General features: G+C 49.0%; 2 protein-coding genes across 6 annotated transcripts in view; one reads left to right on the forward strand and one right to left on the reverse strand.

Annotated features, from left to right (window-relative positions):
• The window catches only part of Odad4 (outer dynein arm docking complex subunit 4), a 35,081-nt gene extending 32,950 nt beyond the window's left edge, over nt 1-2,131 (reverse strand). For all 4 annotated transcript variants that reach the window (XM_076869618.2, XM_076869619.2, XM_076869616.2 and 1 more), the window contains exon 1: nt 1,888-2,131. The gene's annotated coding sequence lies outside the window, so the exon portion shown is untranslated. The remainder of the gene's footprint in view (nt 1-1,887) is intronic.
• A 364-nt stretch (nt 2,132-2,495) lies between these two features.
• Nucleotides 2,496-18,599, forward strand: part of Acly (ATP citrate lyase) — a 40,118-nt gene continuing 24,014 nt past the window's right edge. For both annotated transcript variants that reach the window (XM_076870547.1, XM_076870548.1), the window contains exons 1-11: nt 2,496-2,602; nt 6,922-7,103; nt 8,434-8,556; nt 10,262-10,324; nt 10,700-10,890; nt 11,332-11,411; nt 12,652-12,782; nt 13,506-13,624; nt 15,141-15,277; nt 16,004-16,065; nt 17,752-17,869. In XM_076870547.1, coding sequence (XP_076726662.1) covers nt 6,945-7,103; nt 8,434-8,556; nt 10,262-10,324; nt 10,700-10,890; nt 11,332-11,411; nt 12,652-12,782; nt 13,506-13,624; nt 15,141-15,277; nt 16,004-16,065; nt 17,752-17,869 — 1,183 coding nt within the window. In that variant the 5' untranslated portion in view covers nt 2,496-2,602; nt 6,922-6,944. The remainder of the gene's footprint in view (nt 2,603-6,921; nt 7,104-8,433; nt 8,557-10,261; nt 10,325-10,699; nt 10,891-11,331; nt 11,412-12,651; nt 12,783-13,505; nt 13,625-15,140; nt 15,278-16,003; nt 16,066-17,751; nt 17,870-18,599) is intronic.

Raw genomic sequence — 18,599 nt, forward strand, 5'->3', positions numbered from 1 at the left:
ACTATCCTTTCTGACTCTTTGTCTTTTGTTCTTCACTAATTATTCTAGACTTTAATTTCACAGGAGGCTTATCCCTCTGAGCAGGCAAGAATTCCCTGGTGAGGTGCTGGGTACCCTGCAATAGACCAGAGGAACCTCTCTGGGACTTATAGGGCAATGAAAATCTTCCCTGAGTGGGTAGGAGTTAAGAGTAGAGGCCTGGAGTGGGACCACTGAGAGAACTGGAAAATCTCAGTGGTTGGCTCATGGTCCCTCAGGCCAGCAACTCTACATCCTTATTCTCTAAACAGTTACTTTCTTATTGCCCCTGCCCAGGACTAGTCAAGCTTGGGCTTGGCAACACCAAGATAAAAGCCTTATTCAATAAGTAAATATTTATTGAGCACTTACTACATGCTGGGCTGTATTCTAAGTGATAGAGATACACCAGTATAGACAACACGGATATCCCTGTCTTCAGGAACATATGCAAACATAACTGAAGAATAAATTGTTAGAAATGGAATTGTTGAAGTAAAGGGCAAGTGCATTTAACATTCTTTTTGTTGACATTTCCTAATCCACATACAAAGAGTTCATTATAGTGTTATAGTTTATTTTGCACCTGGATGTCTGTTTCCCTATTAGTGCTTTTGATGGTGCCAGGGGTGCTCTACCACTGAGCCACATCCCCAGGCCTTTTTAGTTTTTGAGACAAGGTCTTGCTGGGTTGCCCAGGCTGGCCTCAAACTCGCCATCCTCCTAGCTGGGATTACAGGCATACAGCACAAGCCCTCAGCAGTGTATCCTTCCAACCAGCGGGATAATTGAATCACAGATGATTACTCCTAACTGCTATCTTCTAGTTTTGTCCACAAAGACCAGTTGCTGTTCCCCAAGGCTAGAACTGGACTACCTTCATAGGATACACACACACACACACACACACACACACACACTCACGAAAGAAGAGGTGGTCCTTGATAGAGATTTACCCTATTTGGATCTGAAGATATAGTTCAGTGGTAGAGCACTTGCCTAGCAGGCATAAGGCCCTGAGTTCAGTCCCCAACACCACCAAAAACAAAACACTGTTTGCACTGTTTGGGGAGGTTCTTTGTAGGGGTGGAGCTCAATCCTGGTAGAGCTAGAAGACCCCTCAGGACCTCTCCCCCATTTTGGGAGCAAGAGAGTAGAGCAAGTGAGGAGGAATGCCACAGAAGGAATCAATAAATGACATTATCAGGTAACCTTCAGTTCAGGCATAGGTACTAAGTTCAGCCATTCCACTCCTGAATTCAAAGGAATTGGGGAGAAGGGGGACTTGGGGAAGATTTGTCAATAACAGTGTGGCAACATTGTTGCAGAATGCATAAGACCTGGGGTGCTTGGCAGGGGCATGCACATTGACTGGGCTGATTCCATGCATACTGACTGGGCCGACCTCATCACCTGAGCTGGTCAGGGGATGATTTTGGCTTTCTTCCTGGAGCTAGACAGTTGTTAGGGTTAGTGAGCAGCCCTGAACACCTACAGGTGCAGGAAAAGAAGCTCCAGAATTTTGGAGCAGCGAATACTTCCTGATTTTCAGGACTGTCTAATTTCAGATTTTCTGCCCTGCAAGTTCCCCAGCACCGGTCAGACTGGGTGTTCCAGTTTCTGCTTCAGAAAACATGGTCTGTCTCTCTCACAGGTAACGGAGAAGGGAGATGGCAGTTTATTACTTCCAGTGTTTAAGTGTGGGGTTGGGTGGAAACCAGAGAAGGCAGAGATGGCCCCAGCCCTGTGTCAGAATCTCCCGTTAAATCCTCAGCTCGGCCCAGATCCGCGCTAAGAGAGCTGGTGAAAGCGACGGAAGGCATTGTGACTTCCGTCACTTTCACCTTTCACTTTCACATTGAGACCTACTTGTTCACACCTAGGGCGGTCGGATCTGTTAGCCTGGCTCCATGCCCCGCCCGACCCGCTCAATGATGTGGATCCAAGCTGGAGCGAGGCGCCGCGAGCGAGGGGAACGCAGTCTGCCGTGGCTGCTTGTAAGACCCTGGGTTCGGTGTGGTCCATTATAGGCGGCTGGGATGAGGACGACACTTTCTCGCAAAGAGGGGACGCCACCTCCCGAAAGAAGGGCTATGGCTACATGAGCCAAGAACTCCCACCCTCAACTACCCGACCCCAGCGGCTGTCGGCCCAGCCCCTGAAACGATCAGGCCACGGCCCCCAGCCGCGTACGTTCAGCTCTGCTCGTAGTCCGGCCCATCTCCCCACCCGAGGCCCCGCCTCGGTCTCCGCCCCGTCCCGCCAGCTCCTGGGAGGCGGTGCCCGGCGGTCGCCTGGGGCGGAGAAGTTTGTAGGACTACAAGTCCCAGAAGCCTCTGGATTCTGCCCCAGGGGCGGGGCCACCACGGCAGCGAATTGGGAGGAGCCCTGGCGCTCAGGCTAGGGAACGCGTGTGGCCAATCGTGGGGCCGCTCCCGCCGTGAGCCGATGGGGGCGGGGAGAAGCCCGCCTGGGCCGGGACAAAAGCCGGATCCCGGGCGGCTACCGGCGGCTGGAGCGCTCGGGGTAGTGGGGTGAGCCTGGGCCTGTGGAGGGAGCGCCGCGCTCGGACTTTCGCGGAGAGGTGAGTGCAGCGGCGGTTTTTGCGGGTGAGACCACCACTCCCCCGGGAGCTTCCTGCTTCCCTCCCCCAACCCGGAACCGCCTCCCCCGACACTGGCTTGGTGCTCACGTGCCCTTCCTGCACCTGCTTGGAAGTTTTGGGGGGCTAAGCTTTAGGTTAGCCCTTCGTTCGGGACCCCGGCTGGTGACCTCGTGTCGGCCCTCCCCCCTCGATTCCAGTTCCTGGGAGTTTGCACAGGGCTTGCCGCCGACCTTGCTTCTTTTCCCTTCCCTCCACGCCTTTGCCGCGTCCTGGCGCCCCTCTGCTCCACCCGGCGGCAGCTCTGGAGCCTCCTCCGGCTTTTTCGGGCCAACTTTTGCCCCCATCCGTGTCCCTCACCGGATGCCGGAGCGGGAAGTAGAAAAAGCGGTGGCGACTCGCCCCGCTCAGACCCCTCGCAAGCCAGACTCAGGCCTGTTCTCTCAGTTCTGTGGAGAATTGATTACGCTCCGCGCCGAAGTGGAGGGAGCGGGCCGGGCCACGCGGGCCGGGGTGATCCAGGGCCCCCGAGGCCTTGCCGCGCCGCGAGGAAGTGCTGGAAGAGCACGCCTTGCTCTTGGAGCTGCAGTCGGGCCCAGCCCCTAAACGACAGATGGCGGGGGTGGGGGTGTCATTGCTTCTCCCCACCCCTGGTCTGTCCCGGAGTCTGGACTAGAGGCAAGGTCCTGGGGGTGGCTGGCGGGCGGAGGATGCCGCCGCCTCCCTCCTGTCCAGCCTGGCAGAGGGCCAGCTCCAGCGCCTGCTGACATCTCCAGCCTTGGCAGTACCAAGGAGTTCTGCCATTAGGGGGTCGATAGGGGTCTGCCTAGTAAGAGGATTTTGGAAGGGGTAGAAAGGAGGAGTGCATAATATAGTTTGGTCTGCCAATTTATTTCACCTCTTGTCTCTACTCTTTTAACTTTGCTGTGTCTCACACAGCTCAGCTCCTAGGATTTCTGAAATGTTGGGTGAGGAAGAGCTGGTAGATTCCAGCTGCCCAGAGGGGTAATTTTCACCTCTTAGCTTCCTGAACATCTTGATGGGTGTTGAAACTGGTCTCCATCCCCATTTTGCTACTGTGCTTGGCTGCAACAGGGAATACTCAAAAAGAATTCTGCACCTTTCCTTTATTCCAGGAATTGCCTATCCTCTCAAAAACAAACAAGCAAACAAACAAAAACTTTATGCCTTTCCCAGAGAGAGATCCTGTGTAGCATCCCCAGTGATTTTTTTTCTCTGCTGGCTGTGTCCCAGAGATACCTTCCTGGGGAACAGGCTCCTTTCATTCAGCCTTCGCTGCGGGTAGCCTTTGCTCGCCTCTGCTCCTGGCTGCTGTGAGTCACTGTGTCTGCAGAAAATACCCCATTCAGCTTATAAGGTCCCTCTCTTAGAATGTTTATGTGTGAGTTTTCAGTTTGTTTGTTTTCTCCCAAATAGTTTATATATTTACCTGTTATTAGGATAGTTCCTGGGGTATAAGGTCTGCCCTGAAACCATCTATCGCAAGTTTGACAGCACATTCAGCTACTGGGAGAAGCGGCCTTAGATTTTTTGGGGGGGGGTTCCCCATACTCAGATTGGTATACACTTTGTCCCATTGTCACTAGGAGCAAAAGTTCTTAACTGGTGGTTGGTCTGGAGGCCATCAAGCCATAGTCACAGGTGAGCACCTTAAAATAATATGCACAGTTGGGTTTGTGCATCCTTTTTTGGACTTTCTTCAGATTATTAAAGAGCATAAGACCTCAAAGCTTAAGAGCTACTGCCCAGCTGGGTGCGGTGGTGCATGCCTTTAATCCCAGGGACGGGGTAGGCTAAGGCAGGCAGGACTACAAGTTGAAGGCCAGTCTGAGCAATTTAGCAAGACCCTGTCTCAAAAAAAGGGATAAGGATACATAGTTCAGTGGTAGTAACACCACTGAGCAAATGATGGTTTGATTTCTCTCCAAGTCCCCTCTCTGGGTTTGTGAGCCAATTGCCCCTCACCCAACATTAGTGAATATGCAGAGACCAGACTCCTTCCTGTTATTCTATAAATTCTTTGTCTCAGTCTTCCCATCTGAGCCAGAGTGCTCTTGCTGCAAATCTTGTTTTGGTCAACTGGCAAATCTTTTCTATCTTATATCCTCCTACTGTGTCTTTCCCACTTTCCAAAGACCATGTGGAGGTGGGCTCTTGAATCTGAGATTTGATCTGGGCATCTAGAAAATTGTGATCCTCCCCGCACCCCATCCCCAGCTGCCAAAGGTTGCTTTTCTTTCCCTTGTCCTTTCCACAGTTGTTTTTTGTGTCTGCTCTGGGAGTGCCAGACTTGGTGGCTGTTGTACTTCACTCTTCTGGAGAGGCTTGGCTGGGGCTTTCTTTGGAGTTTGTGATCACTCTTGCAGGTGTCTGCACTGCTGAAGGTGGTCTCCTGCTGCCCACTACTCTTTCTGCTTGATTTGCCTTGGACTTCACTCTGTTTGGGAGAGGAAGGGGGTGTACCCATTTGATTTCAGGACCAGTTTTTCTGGTCTGAGTCAAGAAGGTTGGGAAATGGAGCTGAAGTGGGTGGGGGTGGAAAACATGGGGCAGTGGGACTGGTTGGGGTGTCTCCTTCAGAACCTCATTGAGAAGGAATCACAAGCCATTGCAGGGGCAAGATCAGAATCGGGAAGGTCTCTGAGCCCCCAGCTACCAGACTTTGGGCCTGACACCAAACTGAGTACTCGCGTTGTGCTCAGCTGGAGGCTAGCTGGGAGCAGAGGGAGATAGCCAAGCTAGGGTTAGAATCTAAAGCCCCACCGATCTCTTGGCCATTTGGGGGTTGCCCTGGAGTTCTGGTCTTCCCTGACCTAGGAAGGGAGACCAACCTTCCTGGATGGGTAAACTTGCCAGCTCCTTAACTCCGCCATCCTTTATTTGTTCTTGACTTTCTTCTCCCCTAGCTAATTCAACTACTTCCATTCTGGGCTGTTGTGGGAGTCAGGAGTGACTTGTCCTGATGGCCAAGCTCTTGGAGTGTATGATTTGATTGATTCCCTTTCCCATCTCCTTCTCGCCCCAAGTAACTCTTTGAGTTATCCAAAGGAAAATGGGTGTGTCTGGTAGGATGCTGGGGCGGGCGGTCAGGGAATTTTTATCACAGACCCTCCTCTGAAGCCATGGAACAAATACACAGGTCTTGTCTTTGGAGAAGTGCTTTTCCTCTTGGGCCACTGGATTTTTCTGGGCACCTAGCTATAGAAGCACTTGGGTTTGAGTTACGTTTATTAGTTGGGCTTCTTGGGAAAATTCTCTTAACCCATCTGTGCTTTTATTCCTCATCTAAGAAATGAGGTTATGCCCTCAGTGTACACTGAGGCTCCTGTGAAGTGAGTTCCTCCCTGTTCCCCTCCTTCTCGCCTTCCTTCTTCCCTTCAGTGTTGGGGACGGAGTCCAAGGCGCTTGCCACTCTACCACTGATTTATACCCTTAGCCCTAAGATGAGTGTCTTTACACATTGAGGATCTAAGGATGGTTTCTGCCTCTTTCCTGCTCTGGCTCAATTGGAAGTGACTAGTACAGGGTGGTCTCCAGAGAGGCCTCTGTTTTGCTTAGTGGGTTTTGCTCTAAATTAGCAACTGGATGACTCAGTGGGGTGGGTGGGATGTACTGAAGGTCACAGTTCCCCGCCCTGTGTGTGCTCTGCACTCAGGGGTGGGATGGGAGTTCAGTTTCCTAGGCTTTCTGCTCCCAATCCCATTTCCCCAACCAGGGCCTTGGGAGTATGATTTTACTTGAAGTTAAGTAAATTTGCTGGCCTGGGGGCCTGGTGGTGTGTATAAGTGAGTTGGGGGTGGGGGAGAACTGTAGGGAGAGCTAGGTCAGCCTCACACAATTCCAGCTGTGCTCCTTAGTCCAGATACCCAGAGGGTGAGTTTCAGCACTGCCTTCCACCTTGGGTGGGACCAGCTCTTAGATTTGCATTAAACCCCTGCTATTCCTGGCCTCCCCTTGAGATGCCCTTTGCTCCAGGATGAATGTGGCTGTGGCTGAGCTGGTTTGGCCTAGAGGCAGTAGAGCAAGGTTGAGGGCAGGGGCATTGCGGATTTTCATTTCGCTTCACCATTTTCCATCACCCATCATTTTCAGGTTTTCTGCTGGAGAAGCCACCATTTGAGCTCTCCCTGCCTCCTGTTAGGACAGCCCTTTTCCTCCTTCTTAAGAAAAGCCAAGGTTTAGTTTTATTGGTGGGACATTTGAAAGTGGGTTTGTTCTGCTGGAGTAGATGGTACCTCTACTTTCTTATCTCCACTAACCTACTCTTCTCACCCTAACAGGTAAAGCAGGTCCCTCTGCAGCCATGTCTGCCAAGGCGATTTCCGAGCAGACAGGCAAGGAACTCCTTTACAAGTACATCTGCACCACCTCAGCCATCCAGAACCGGTTCAAGTATGCCAGGGTCACCCCTGATACAGACTGGGCCCGCCTGCTGCAGGACCACCCCTGGCTGCTCAGCCAGGTGAGCCCTGTTTCCACACTGAACCCTTCTTCCAGGCCCACAGTCTGGGAGGAGAAAGCGATTGATTTGTGGGAGATGTCCCAAAGGGGTCATAGATTGCTGATTGCCTGCTTCATATCTGTTGGGGGCTGAGCAGAGTCTTGATTTTGCTCTGAGCCCTGTATATTGAGGTACCCTGGCATGGGCTTGGAACTAGACAAACTGGTGTTTAAATCCCAGCTCTTCGTGAGATTTATTATATTTTGTCCTGAGGCAGTCCATTTCACATCTCTGAATTTCAGGTTCTCCCTCTGTCAAATAGGGATAACACTCTGGGATATAAGGATTAGCAGCAGTCTCCAGAAAGCATTTAGTGTGCTGCCTGGCATTTGGTAGATGCTTGGTAAAAAGTAGTTATATGTTATTCTTTCCTCCAAGTGGAACATATTAATAATGTGTCAGGGTAATCAGCTATTCTTCTCAAAGTACTTTGAGAAGAATAGCTGACAGGACCCTGGGGTTCAGTTTTGAATACAAGCTCCTGTCTTTGGATCCCTATAGGACCGTCATTGAGAAGGCTTTGGGAAGCTCTTAGACTTCTTTGGCAGGCCCTAGAGAACAAGACTAGGACCCATGGTGGGTGTTTCCTTCCTCTGTGAAGCAGCTCAGGGGTAGCAAGTTTCCTAGCACCTGAGCTGGGTGCCGCCTGTTTGACTTTATAGTAGACAGGGGTGGGTTTGACCAGATTACCTCAAAGGTAAGGACCTTGTCACACCAGGGCTCTGCCAACTCCATGTTCTGAGGAGTTTGCAGTTGACTCAAGAAGCTCATATATCCATGGGGAGGGCAGGGAATCACTCATTCAGCAGGTATTTACTGAGCACATACTCTGCTAGGCTCAATCCTAGGTATGGATGGTTCTAGACTCCTGGTCATCAAAAAAGATTAGCCCAGTGTGTTAGTGCATGTCTATAATCCCAGTGGCTCAGGAGGCTGAGGCAGGAGGATCTTGAGTTTAAAGCCATCTTCAGCAGCTTAGTAAGGCTCTAAGCAACTTAGTGAGACCCTGTCTATAAATAAAATACAAAGAGGGCTGGGCATGTGGCTCCTTGGTTAAGTGCCCCTAGGTTCAATCCCCAGTACTTGAGAGAGAGAGAGAGAGAGAGAGAAAAGAGTGTGTGTTTAGGCTGGAGTAGGTGAGGGAAGCTGACCCTGATAGACGAAAAAGTAAACTTTTGGAGTGTGATGAATTAGAAGTCACCCAGATTGTCCTGTGCTTTGGGTCCCTAAACTGTTAACTTCTTATGTTATCCTCTCCTTCCTATGCTGAATGCCACTCCTCTCTTTCCAGAGCTTGGTAGTCAAGCCAGACCAGCTGATCAAACGACGTGGAAAGCTTGGCCTAGTTGGGGTTAACCTCACTCTGGATGGAGTGAAGTCTTGGCTAAAGCCACGACTGGGACATGAGGCCACGGTGAGTCCAGGTGTAGGGTCAGGGTGGAAGTGCTGTGGTAATAGAAGCAACACGATCACATCCAGATCAGCCACTGTGGCTTACCTCTACAGCCAGTCGAGGCAGCCAGGGGAGGTGGGGGTTTGTGGCGCTGCCCTGCCTTGGGCAGCAGGGACGATCTTGGTGCTCGTTTCTAACTTCCCTATAGGGGAATCTAAACTCCTTTTGTTACTGATTCAGACAAGATGTACTGTGAAGATAGAATTGGAGAGCTGTTGGAATTGGTATGTTTCTTTAACAGTGATCACGAAATAAGACTTTTGAGGCCCATTCTGGGAACTGCTTTTTTTCCAGTTTCAAAGGGGTTATGGTAACTGCTTATGATGACATGCTTTCCAAAAAGGATAGATAATAAGATGAAAATGGGAGATGCAGAATCATTTAGGCAGAGAGATGTTCTGGGCCAAAACTCTTCGATGAGACAGTTAATAATGCTGAAAGAGCAAATTGAATTCTTCTCTCAGCTCAGTGATTAATTTCAACAAGTGTAGAAGAGAGAGCTAGAGTGAAATATGGTTTAAGAAGGTGAAGGGGTGCTCAGTACTAAGTGTGTTTTTCCTACTCTTCAAGGGATTGGACAATTAAGGGAGGGTATGGGACTGAGGCTTGGCTGAGCCTGGGAATGCTGCTGCACCTGGCTTTGCACACAATTCTGAAGGGCTTGATAATCATCTAGTGTAAGTGGACCAGGGATGAGCTTTTCTTCCTTGGGTGGAAATAGGAAGCAAGGTAGCAATGGAGATGCTTTCTTTATTGGGCTTCCTCAAAGTAGCTCTTAATGTTAAACTTCAATTTCTGACACTCATGGGTAAAGAGGGATCCTTGAAGTTGCACACTGGTGACAAAAACATCCAATCTTTGAGTTCCCAGGCATCTGGGGAGAAGATGATGGGGCTTATGGTTGAACAGTGTCCTCAAGGAGCATGTCAAGCTCCCTTCTCCTCAGCTGGCTGTTGGGAGGGGGATATTGGGGACATCTGAGCTGGCAGCAGCATCACACCCAGCAGGAGCGGCTCATTGCCTCTGATGGATCACTGTCTGGTCCCTGACTCAGCAATGACGCACATGCCGGGTGGGGAGTTCAGGACATACTGGGATGAACACTGTCTCGCCTTGACTGCCGCCAGGGACTCACTTAGACTGATTAGCTCTGCAGGCCTGTTGCTCTCAGTAAAATCTGTGGAGAAGTTTTCCCCATCAAGCTCTGGCTCTTCTCTTCCCGGCTGTCCTCAGGCTGTGTCACTGTGCCTAAAAGGCATACAAAGCAGAATACTCATCCCCCCGACCTTCACACGTGCCTATCTCTCTGCTTGAGCTCTGGGATGGCCTTGATTTGTCTGAGCTATTTAATTTGTGGCGTGGTAGGGCAGGAGATGAGGCCTGATTTTTGCCTTTTGGGATGGGGCAACATTGAACTGACGGAGGAGGTAGAAAGCAAACTTGCAACGTCAGTGTGTGTCCAGGTGCAGCTGGGCTGGGACAAGGGGGTTAAAGAGATATTTCAAGGGCTTCTTGAACTTGGGAACCTGTGATCCCTTGTCCTGGCTTCTGGGAAAAATCTCCTTTCTGGGTGTCATGGTTACAGTGCTTGGACTTGATCTCCTCCTTCCCTGGGGAGCAAGGTGTGCTGTCCCTCTAAGCTTCATCTCCCTCAATTTCTCCATAGGTTGGCAAGGCCAGAGGCTTCCTCAAGAACTTTCTGATTGAACCCTTTGTCCCACACAGTCAGGTATGTGAGGCAGCTCCAAACTGGTTCATTCCGTCTTAAAGTATTTGTCTATCTTAAAGTAATGAAAGGAGAGGTAAAACTGAAGGAGAAAAGCCAACGGGACCAGGGGTACTACAGACCTGAGTCTGAGCAGGAAGTTCAGAAGGGGCTTAGTTGCACCAGGGCAGAGTTAGGGCAGATAATGAGGGACATAAAGGCAGGTCTGCTTCCCCTAGATGGAGTCTCCTTGGTTCAGCCAGGGAGGTAGTAGCCTCTGCTCTCCTCCTTGTCCCCAAAGGAGAATGAACAGGTCTTCTCTGGGTGAATATTTTCTGCTGGGTTTAGAAATGAGTTCAACTCTGCCCCTAACCACTTTATGTTGTCTTTATTTACAAGGTGGAGGAGTTTTATGTCTGCATCTATGCAACCCGCGAAGGGGACTATGTCCTGTTCCATCATGAGGGGGGAGTGGACGTGGGTGATGTGGATGCCAAAGCCCAGAAGCTCCTTGTTGGTGTGGATGAGAGGCTGAATCCTGAGGATATCAAGAAACATCTGTTGGTCCATGCCCCTGAAGACAAAAAAGAGTTGAGTCACGGGGATGGTAGGGAGGTGGCAGTGGGGATGGGGAGACTGATGGGCCCAGAGGAAGCAGAGTGGGCCTGTCTATCTGGCTGGGAGCAGGTGGTAGGCATAGCCCTTGTCTTTTGAGGAGGAGCGCCACGTGTGGGGGCGGAGTGCTGCCCAAGTCACACTGCACTATGCTGTCAACATTCCTCACCTCCCTGCCCCTGTCTGTCTGGCGCTTCCTCCCCCAGCTCCATGTCTGACAGCTCCTTTCCACCTCAATGGATGAAGAGTGACATCCAGGGAGCAGGGTTTGCAGAGGAGAGCTAGGGGTCGGAAGGGCAGGTGTCAGGAAGTGGGGCTGTCAGTGTTAGTGAGAGATGGTTGTGGAGATTGGGGGCAAGGGCCTGCTGAGTCTGCCCCTGATAGGTTGACTGTCCTTCTCTCCCTTTCCCCTCTAGAATTCTGGCCAGTTTCATCTCTGGCCTCTTCAATTTCTACGAGGACCTGTACTTCACCTACCTGGAGATCAATCCTCTTGGTAACAGACCCTGGTTGGGTGGGGTGGGGCAAGGGTCAGTTATAACTGGGTCCCAGTGCCTATAATAAGCCTGGCCTTAGTGTTCAGAGAGCAAGACCCCTGCTTTCCAGAGGGCTGTAAGCAACTGGTATGCAGATGGGGAGAGATTTTCAAGCTCATTTGGGGCCAACTACTGTTTCTGAGCTCTCAGAAAACCAACCGATCATTCCTCTTTTAGCCGATTCCAACTTCTTCCTTTGGCCTTAATTTGTCCTCTGATGGGGAAGTCCTGGTTCTGATCTGACTGTGCTGGGTTGCTTTTCCTGCCAGTGGGTTAGGCTTCCTAGGCCCTTGTAGGACCCTCAGGCCCTTTTTTCCTTGGTGTACTTGGAGGCTCCACCTCTCTCTCTGGGAGTTGGTCAATCATTGACCCCAACACTGGAAAGAGCTTGCTGCAGGCCTTTCTGACTGTGAAGGAAACAGGTGGTGTGGGAGAGTGGCGTGGGCTCTTTCTGGCCAGGGCCTCCCAGGGCAAAGTCCAGGAGGCTGAAAAATTAAATCAGATTCCAGCTGAGGATGCAGTCCCTCTAATGGGCCAGATGGCCATGTGCTAACTTAATTAGCTAAATGGCCCTAGGGGGGAAGGAAGATGGATGTTCAGTAAGGCAGCAGTAAGTGAATTGTGCTGATTGGGGACTCAGTGTACCCATGACTTCCCACTCCACCTCATATTGAGGCTTCCCCCTAGCAGGACCCCAGGAATCCCAGAGCTACACACCTGGGCTGGTATTCTAACAATAATGCATCTTGAACACATTTTCAGTTTTCATTCCTAAATTTTTAAATTTATTTATGTATTTTTTTGGTGCTTTGGATGGAATCTAGGACCTGGTGCATGCTAAGCAAATGCTTTACTGCTGAGCTATACCCTTGCCACTTTTTTTTTTTTTTTTTTTAATGGCAGGGCCATGGGGGTGGAGGCAAAAGGTTAAATATTTAAAGCAGGGAGTATAGCATGTTATAAAGATGTCTAAAAATTGCCATGGCAATGAGTACAGACCTCCTTGTCCCAATACCAAAAGGCCAGGGACTAGGAACTGGTCTTGGAGAACTTGTCTTTCCTTTAATAGGAGAAAGCTGAGTCTCCAGGTGATTAGGGAGTTCCCAGGCCTTTGAGGGACCCCATAGGGGTTGTTTAGGAGATTCTGGTGGAAGAGTTTGGACCAGAGTTGGTATCTGATTCCCTCTCCTTTTCTTGCAGTGGTGACCAAGGATGGTGTCTATGTCCTTGACTTGGCAGCCAAGGTGGATGCCACCGCCGACTACATCTGCAAAGTGAAATGGGGTGATATAGAGTTTCCTCCCCCCTTCGGACGCGAGGCATATCCAGAGGTGAGGCGAGTTTGAAGAGGAGATGGAGGGTTATGGGGTCAAGGAGCAAGTGACTAATCTCAGACGAGCATTGGGCCCCATCCTGGGCTGTGTATTTGGCAGGAAAAGGAAGATCGAGAACCATTTAATTTTCTTAAAATCCCAGTGGGGTGGGGGTGGGGGTGGGAGTCCGCCAAGCCTCTGAATCCCAGCCAGAAATCCTTTTAGACTTCATTCTCAATCAACCTCCCTGGGCTCTTAACTTGATTTGCTGCTTCTCTTTAATTCTAAGTGGCTCCCCCTGATCCCATCAGGAAGGGAAAGTAGCTGAGAATTTTAATTGCTGTCTCCCACCCCATCCTGAGTCCTCTCAGCAGGGTCAGGCTTTCTGAAGCCACGCAGGCTGGGCTGGAAGGAGAGGTAGGACTGGGAGGGGAGGAGAGGCCCATGTACCAAGCAGGCACATGCACGTAGGGGTTGTGGTAAAAACGAAGTGACATAGTGAAGTTCTGGAGTTGGGAAGTTTGTCTCCAGGTGGTGACTGTGGCTGTGGGTGGTTTTGGTATTTGAAGACACCAACATGTTTGTTTCACGTGTGTGTGGCTCTCACAATCCCTTCTTCCCCTACCCCATTGAGGTGATTGACCTCTTCATGTATCTCCAGGGAAAGGGGAGTGGTCCTGGAATCTCTGACCTTGTGAAGGGGAAACCCCAACGATCCTCCTTTTCCTCTCTGGTCCCTAGGAAGCCTACATTGCAGACTTGGATGCCAAAAGTGGGGCAAGCCTGAAGCTGACCTTGCTGAACCCCAAAGGGAGGATCTGGACCATGGTGGCTGGAGGTGGCGCCTCTGTTGTTTACAGGTGACAGGAGGGGGTTACTGATGACATGTCAGCCTGGTGTACCTGGTACCCACTCCTATGTCACCTGTAGGTCTCTGGTTTCTCACCTTTGTTTTTTTTTGGAATATAAATAAACCTCTTTTCTTTTTTTTTTTTTTTATTAGTTGTTCAAAACATTACAAAGCTCTTGACGTATCATATTTCATACATTTGATTCAAACGGATTATGAACTCCCATTTTTACCCCGTATACATACTGCAGATTCACATCGATTACACATCCACTTTTTTACATACTGCCATACTAGTGTATGTTGTATTCTCTTGCCTTTCCTATCTTCTACTATCCCCCCTCCCCTCCCCTCCCCTCCCATCTTCTCTCTCTAACCCTAACCCATCTACTGTAATTCATTTGGTTTCTCACCTTTGTGAGCCAGGAACTCACAGGGCAGATAAACACAGTGATATCTCAAGAGCTTTGAGAGGCTCTGGTGAAGGCCCCTCTGTACAGTGTCTCCTCTAACCTTTTTTGCTTCAGAATGATGTGTTTTATTTTTTGGTACAGGAAATTGAACCTAGGTGTGCTTTGGTGCTTTACCATCAAGCCAAACCCCCAGCCCTTTTTATTTTTTGTCTTGAGGCAGGATCTTGCTACGTTGCTGAGGCTAGCCTCAAACTTTCAAGCCTCCTGCCTCAGTCTCCCGACTTGCTGGGATTATAGGCATGTGTACCATGCCCGGCCTGTTTTTATAAGTTTTAATTCTTTTTTCAAAAAATATTTATTTTTTAGTTGTAGTTAGATACAATATCGTTAATTAATCTATTTTTATATGGTGCTGAGGATCAAACCCAGGGCCTTGCCCATGCTAGGCAAGTGCTCTACCACTGAGCCACAACCCCAGCCCCCGTAAGTTTTAATTATTAGGGTTAATGATATGTGCTCTATGCACAAGTATAACTAATACAGAAAATGAATAAGCAAGTGAAAGTTGCCTGTCTCCCTACCACGTCACCTTGTTGAACACATTACTCTACGTCCTTGCAGCATTTTAATGCTGCAGTAAATATTTATACTTTTTTATTTTGTAGAAACATTAATATCATATTCTACATTCTTTTCAGTACTCAGCAATTTTTTCTCTAAAAAAGTAGATCTCTGTTCTTTCTAGAAGTGTTGTCTGCCACATCCCCTTCTGGCTGGTTGGTACCCTTTATCTGACTGCAACAGTCTTCTCCATTGGGCAGCCTGTTGGGGACTCCTGTGACGTGCAGTTTCTTTATCTTGGGCAGTTGCTTATTGTTTGACCCACACTGCCTGCCCAGAACCCTGGTGCACCAGGGCTCAAAGTGCACTGCCCAGGAGACTCCTTCTGGAGCACAGCTGGCCTTTCAAGTGAGACTTGTGTGGGGATTGGGGGTTGGTGTTGGTTCCACAGGCTGACTTCAGTGCTTCAGGGTGGAGACAATGTGTTCTCTCAGGCGCTAGGCTACCTTCCTTTACCCCAAGCCAGCACTGACTTCTGTGTCTCCCTGGCAGTGATACCATCTGTGACCTGGGGGGTGTCAATGAGCTGGCCAACTATGGAGAATACTCGGGTGCCCCAAGTGAGCAGCAGACCTATGACTATGCCAAGACCATCCTTTCCCTCATGACCCGTGAGAAACACCCAGATGGTAAGGCCTGGCTGTGCACATGTACACAGTTCACCCATTCTCCTGGGATGACCCAGTGGGAACAGCTCTTTTTTTTTTTCCCTTTCTTTTTGTTCCAGGGATTGAACCCAGAGGCACTTAATCATTGAGCCACATCCCCACTCCTTTTTATTTTATTTTGAGACAGGATCTCGTTAAGTTGTTTAAGGTTTTACTAAGTTGCTAAGTCTTGCTTTGAATTTGTGATCCATCTGCCTCAGCCTCCTGAGTTGCTGGGATTACCGGCTTATGCCATCGCACCTGACATAAACTCAGTTCTTAGTGACCTTATGTATCACCTGGGTTGTGTGATTTCCAGTGTGCCTTTACCAAGTGCCTATAGTTTTGGGATTATACATGCTCATTTCCCTTCCTTTAAGTGAGAGAGGGAAGGACAAAGGGAGAGAAATGTTAACTTTTCCATCTCATCCGAGGTATTCAGAAGCCAAACTGGATTTCTGGGTGCCAACTAGGAATGATGTAGGAATTGTGGGTTTGAATGACCATCACCACCCAGTAGTAAGGATAATGGAGAGTTGGGCAAAGAAGCCTGATTAGACATAGGAGAGACCATCTTGCTTGTTCCCTTATACAGCCTCACATAAGTGGGGACCTTTGCTCAGAGAAGCGAAAACTCCTTCAGTTGGATTTCTGGGACAATTATCAAGTCTACCTCTCTAACCATTTTTGTCTTTATTCCAAACCCAGGCAAGATCCTCATCATAGGAGGCAGCATTGCAAACTTCACCAATGTGGCTGCCACTTTCAAGGTAACTAGCTGTAGCATTTTCTGGGGAAAGCAAGGTTTGAGCCAGAGGCAGGCTCTCATGGGTTACTCAGTCCAGTTTAGGAACTCTTGCCCCAGGGTTGGTGTGTCTGTCTCTGTCTCTCTCTCTTTTTGTATTGGAGATTAAAACCAACCCCACGTCTTTGTGGGTACAGAAGACCCTAGGAGGGATGGGCAAGTAGGTGACATTCAGTGGACCATAATTCTATTTGAAGCATAGGGAAAAAGCAAATTTTTACTTTCCTGCTTTCTCAGGATCAGTTTGTGGGACTGGCATGATTGTCCTCATTTTTCATATCCTGTCTTGAATCTGGATTTTGTGCACCTTCTGGTTTTTTATCTCTCAGTCACTAGTGCCTTCTATAAAATGTTAGAATGAGTAAAGTGTTTTGATGACTTGGATGGATGGACTCCTGCTCTGTTCCAGCCAGGGTTCCACCAGCCTGGGTCCCTATGCATGGGTCAGGGCCATGGCCACATGCTTTAACGCCAGGGATGGGGTTGTAGTTCAGTGGTAGAGCACATGCCTAGCATTCGTGAGGCACTAGGTTCAAATCTCATCACTGCATACAAATAAACAAACAAATAAATAAAGGTCCGTTGATAACTTAAAAAAATATGTCTCAAGAGTTATCCCTTTCAATGTAATCACCTCAGGGGGCTGTTTATTATTCTGTACTGTCGCTCAGTGGGGTTATGCAGAAACATCAAATACATTCATTTTTTTTTTTTTTATGTTTTGAAAATAATGAATAAATGTCAGCCTTGGGGGCTGGGGTTGGTAGCTCAGTGGTGGAACGTTTGCCTGGCATGTGGGAGGCATTGGGTTTTAGCCTCGGCACCACACAAAAATAAATAAATAAAATAAAGGTATTATGTCCATCTACAACTTAAACAGACAAACAAAAAAACAGCCTTGGAAGTCTGAGCTCTTCAGAAGGGAGGGACCATGCTTCATTAGTCCTGCCTAAAACAGGGTCTCCCTAAGTAGACCTGATTCAGTGGACAAAGCGAATACAGGTGCATCTTGGTAGCCCTTGTTTTAACTTGGGATTAACCCCCTGTAGTAAAGGCAGCACTCTTGGTGAGGGTTGGTAGGTGTGGAGCAGGAACAGCATAGAGCTTTCTGTAAAATGCCCTGTTGGCAGAGATGAGACTCCAGCTCATAAACTTGCTCTCTGTCTGGAGAAATAGTACTGGATGCACTTTTCAGCTTATAATTTTCTCAGAATGGATGGAAATACATAGAAAGAGCTGTTCCCTAAGTCATTTAAGCTGCCTTGTCATTGAAGAAGACTCTACACCTTTCCTAGGACCCCAACACAGACACACATACCTGCAATTGCAATGAGTGGTAAAATGACTTAGGACAAGAGAGACAATCAAGCCCTGCTGAATTTGGAGGCCTAGTGAACCAGGATTTCGAGAAGATTGGCTCTCAGCACCCCACAGATCCACCTCAGCAACATTACAAAGTGGTCATGTGCTGGCCTTTGGGTTACACAGATCAGTAGCCATGTGTGTGATCCTTGACTACTAGTGCCTGCCGTGCTTCAGGGGAAGCAGCCCTTGTCATGTACACCTGGTACATTTGTTTATCATGGTTCTAGATACTTGGTTTGTGACTGCTTATTTTAGTTACATAACTTTCATTCCTTTGGTCTTCCAGGGTATTGTGAGAGCAATTCGAGATTACCAGGGTCCTCTGAAGGAGCACGAGGTCACAATCTTTGTCCGAAGAGGTGGCCCCAACTATCAGGAGGGCTTACGGGTGATGGGAGAAGTCGGTAAGATGGAGGACTTTTCTTTCCTTCTCAGCCTAAGGGCTGTGGCCTGCCATTTTGGGATTGCTGCAAGAGAGTTGATCTTTGGGCTCTTTCATGCTCTCCCAATCCCTGTTCTTGATGTGTACCTTTCTTCTGCTTCCATTCTTAACCACCCCTGACAAGCTCCCTGTCTAAACTTGAGAATTGGCAAAAGAGCATTGTCATTCAATTCTGTTTAAGAAATAGAGGGGCTGGGGATGTGGCTCAAGTGGTAGTGCGCTCGCCTAGCATGCCTGAGGCACTGGGTTTGATTCTCAGCACCATATAAAAATAAAATAAAGACATTGTGTCCACCTAAAAAAAAAAAAAAAAAAGAAAGAAATAGAACCAGGCACAGTGATACAAGCATGTAATTCTGGCTACTTCAGAGACAGGAGGTTCATGAGTTCAAGGGCAGCCAGAGCATCATATAAAGATCTTATTACAAACAAACAAACATGGAAGGACTTGCTATGACGCCAGCATGGTAGCCATGAGAGGGTTGAACAGAGAAACCGCACAATTTGACTTAGGTTTGACTGGGTTCTTTGTTGGGTGGGGAGTAGATAGAAGAGCAGCATTAGTAGAAGCAGGGAGACCACCTAAGAGGCTGAGGCCATGTTCCATCATAGGAATGGTGCTGGGAGTGAGAGGTGGAGGGGTAGAGGAAGCAGGCTCAGGACCACTGGTTGCTGGTGTGTGGAGGAAAGAG

This window comes from Callospermophilus lateralis, chromosome 11, assembly GCF_048772815.1.
Source record: "Callospermophilus lateralis isolate mCalLat2 chromosome 11, mCalLat2.hap1, whole genome shotgun sequence".
Taxonomy (NCBI): Eukaryota; Metazoa; Chordata; class Mammalia; order Rodentia; family Sciuridae; genus Callospermophilus; species Callospermophilus lateralis.